This window comes from Oratosquilla oratoria, chromosome 15 (genome assembly GCF_046742065.1).
Source record: "Oratosquilla oratoria isolate Oo_2021 chromosome 15, ASM4674206v1, whole genome shotgun sequence".
NCBI classification, from domain to species: domain Eukaryota; kingdom Metazoa; phylum Arthropoda; class Malacostraca; order Stomatopoda; family Squillidae; genus Oratosquilla; species Oratosquilla oratoria.
Genome location: NC_134791.1, coordinates 3,783,653 through 3,787,637, shown reverse-complemented (window position 1 = coordinate 3,787,637; position 3,985 = coordinate 3,783,653). Strand labels below are relative to the sequence as shown.

Sequence of the window (3,985 nt, the reverse complement as noted above, 5' to 3'; positions counted from 1 at the left end):
CGCACACGTACAAACACACACACATACACACACATACAAACGCACACACATGTATACACACACACACGTATAAGCACACCCTCACACATACATACAGAGTCACATGTACATATACACCGTTAGAGGACAGATGGCGCTGTTGGAGGGGGTCGTATAAAACAGAACGGTGGGCTGGCGGGATGGTCACTTACCATTGTAGAAAAAAAAAATCCGTTTCAAGTTGTTCACCACAAGTCGATTTCTTGTGTGTGCGCATGCGCACGCGGTTACGTAACACGTAGGTACGTGTGTAAGCGAATACATACACATGTGTACATACATAAAAACGCACACATACGTACACAAGTGTATATATATACAGGCACCTGTGATTACACACATATACGCGCGCATGCATATATACACACACACATGCACACACACACGCGCACATACAAAATTCGTACACGTACACACATTGTTTCAATTTACTAGGTTAACTTAACTGTCACTAGACAGTTTTAATCAGTTTTTAATCCCACCCCCTCGTCCTTTTATTTGATTAATTTTTTATTCATTAATTTGTCACTATTCATTTATTCATTCAATCACTATTATTATTATTATTATTATTATCATTATTATTATCTATAATAAAAAAAAATAATGGTAGTGGGTCCAGTTACTTACACCTTCCCGTGGTAAAAAGCGTTACAGCCGAGTTTTGGCCGTGAGGGTTTTTTGTGTTCCAGAATGATTCTAGGTTATTTGCGGTGTCCCGGGTTATTTTGAGGGAAGATGGTTGGAGCTACATCAAATCTGAGGGTGCAAAGGCACCGCCACTTCTGGAGATGGGTGACGGGGCAGAAGAAGCTCAGCAAAGGAGAGGTAGATAAGAACGTGGAAATGAGCAAAGCACTAAAAAGTGAGCACAAGGAGAAGTTCCCTAGCCCCTTCGCGTTTGGTGGTAAATCGGTTACACCGCCAACTACGGTGAAGAAGAAGAACTCGAAGAAGAAGAAGAACTCGAAGAAATCGAAGAAGAAGAAGAGGAAGAACTCGAAGAAGAAGAAGAAGAAGAAGAAGAAGAAGAAGAAGAAGAAGAAGAAGAAGAACTCGAAGAAGAGGAAGAAGAAGAACTCGAAGAACTCGAAGAAGAAGAAGTAGAACTCGAAGAAGAAATCGAAAAACTCGAAGAAGAAGAACTCGAAGAACTCGAAGAACTCGAAAAAGAAGAACTCGAAGAACTCGAAAAAGAAGAACTCGAAGAACTCGAAAAAGAAGAACTCGAAGAACTCGAAAGAGAAGAACTCGAAGAAGAACTCGAAGAAGAACTCGAAGAAGAAGGAGAACTCGAAGAAGAAGAACTCGAAGAACTCGAAGAAGAACTCGAAGAAGAACTCGAAGAAGAACTCGAAGAACTCGAAGAAGAACTCGAAGAACTCGAAGAAGAACTCGAAGAACTCGAAGAAGAACTCGAAGAACTCGAAGAAGAACTCGAAGAAGAACTCTTTATTTTCCAAAAAAGGGGCGTAGCCCAGGGCGCGCAGCGCCCGCGCCTAAGGCGCAGCGCCGCAGGCAAAGGCCCCCGGCGTAGCCGGTGGGCTTGTATATATATATATATATATAACATTAGTAAAAGAGGTGTGGGAGGCACAAGTGGATTGAGTAACATGAGGCGAGGAAGAAGAGATGGATGGATGGGGTGAAAGAGACGTTGAGCAGGAGGGGGATATTTGTTAAGCAGGGAAGGGAGTGGGCGAGAGATAGGGGTGAGTGGAGAATGGATGTGTATCGATGATACTGTGATGCAGGGAAGGGAGTAGGTAGGGGATGGGGGGGGGGTTAGGGAATGGTTGTGTGTGAAAGACATTTTGATGCTGCCCAAAGGGATTTCTCCCCTTCTGCTATTTTTCTGCATGAGGGAGCGAAGAGGGGGTCGCCGATTAAGTGAAACGGCCTTGCTGTAGATGTGCTGTGTTTTGCCGTGTTGCATCTGACCCAGCGCAGTGGGCAGGATACAGGAACGGCTCATCATCCATGAGGAGCTAAGATGAAAGGGAGGAAAGGGTGATGGATTGGAGTGGAATTGGTTGGAGTGGATATATACCTTTTGATTTTGGCTACCTCCATGGTAAGGGTGAAAAAGCCCTTGCTGTGTATATATATATATATATATATATATATATATATATATATATATATATATATGCATGTATATATATATACATATATATATATATATATATACATGTGTTTGTGTGTGTGTGCGTGTTTGTGTGTATGTCATGCGTGCGTGCGCGCATGTGCATGCTTTTATTGGATTATTTTTCTATATTATTTCTGTTCATTTATCTTGTTTTTATGCCTTTGTTTTGTGGCTACCTCCCTTATAAGGTGTGTGTGTATGTATTTCTCTTTCCTCCATTCCATTTTTTTTCTCTATCTGATATTGTCTGTCTACTTATTTATCCATCTATTGATTTATTTACACACACACACACACACACACACACACACACACACACACACACACACACACACACACACACACACACACACACACACACACACACACATATATATATATATATATATATATATATACCTATTTATTCATGTATGTATTTATTTATTTATTTATTTACTTTTTAATTTATTCACCCATCAATCTATTTAACTATTCGCTTATTTATTCAAATGAAAAACGCCACCCACGAAAGCCCTCGTCACTGATGTAAATATTAGTCTTCTTGTTCTCCTTCATTTCCTCTCTCCACACATCTTTCTTTACGCGCTGCTGGTAATTCTCCTATTGCATTTCACACAGAAACACACATTATATGTATATATATATATATAAATATATATATATATATTTATTGACGGAGCTCGAAGTGATTTCTCCTCGTCTTCTCTATTTTCTGCATGAGGGAACGGGGAGGGAGGGTCGCTATGTCAATCAAGCGACCCTGCTGTGGATGTGCTGTGTCTTGCTGCATTACTTCTGACTCGGGTAGTTGGCAGGAGACAGAGATGACTCTTCATCCACGGGGAGCTAAGAATAAGGGAGGAAAGGGGGGTGGATGGGAGTGGAGAGGGTGGGAGTGTGGATGCGTGCCTTGGCTGGAAACCTCCCTTGTAAGGGGGGAGAGGCCCTTGGTATATAGATAGATAGCGAGATATATAACTTTGCTCTCTGTTCTTTTGATTACTTTCAGTATACTTCCAAGTGGTTCTTTATAGTCTCACATATCATAAACTTCTTCAGCACGTGGGTCCAGTCCTTAATGAATAAAATCGTGTGGAGTTAACCAGAACTAGATTTGTAGAGCAAGTCGCCTAAGATCACCTCAACTTCCTGCACTGAGCCGAATAAGCCTTCAGTCGTCAATCAGGACAAAATGAAGGTCTCATCGTAGCAAAGGTAAACGAAATAAGAGAAGTTCATTAAAGTACTCAATTTAACAATTTCTTTACATTTCATTTTCCGAAATTAGTTGAGGCATTCACTCGGACTGCTGATGTTTCACAAGAGTGGTTTCAGGGGTAATCGTGCTGAAACGGAAGAACCTGAAGTCCAGACATCCTTCGGAGGTCGTCAACGGTAGCCGACCTTTTCTTATCGTCGTTAAGGTTTGTTTAGATACCCTGTGGTAGGTCAAAATCGTCCTATAAACATCCATCGATCAGGGTTGGATGTTGTACGCTAGGGTGAGCATGATTCCGAAGACAAAACTATCCCCATGGAATTACAAATGATAAGGCACAAGCATGTCATCTTTGTATACCCTCTCATAGTTCATAATCACCATATGGAAACTCCTTCACTCCTCCGTTGAATGAAAGTTCCTGGCATTCGACAGAATCGTTACCATGCCCAAGGAGCTAAAGATTTACTTGATTCTGAGTAAGCGGATTATTTTTTATGCAGTCACTATCAGCAAGGAACTCAGAAAATGGCTGTCTACTGCAAAAGTGTGGCTATATGTTCTTGGCTAGATTT

General features: G+C 41.3%; 1 protein-coding gene across 1 annotated transcript in view; it reads left to right on the top strand.

The window, feature by feature from the left end:
* Positions 1-777: 777 nt before the first annotated feature.
* The window catches only part of LOC143033512 (uncharacterized), a 43,536-nt gene continuing 40,328 nt past the window's right edge, over positions 778-3,985 (top strand). The window contains exons 1-4 of the mRNA XM_076199018.1: positions 778-946; positions 3,201-3,253; positions 3,480-3,586; positions 3,914-3,985. The exon at positions 3,914-3,985 is cut by the window's right edge and continues 90 nt beyond it. Of these exons, the coding sequence (XP_076055133.1) occupies positions 778-946; positions 3,201-3,253; positions 3,480-3,586; positions 3,914-3,985 (401 nt within the window). The remainder of the gene's footprint in view (positions 947-3,200; positions 3,254-3,479; positions 3,587-3,913) is intronic.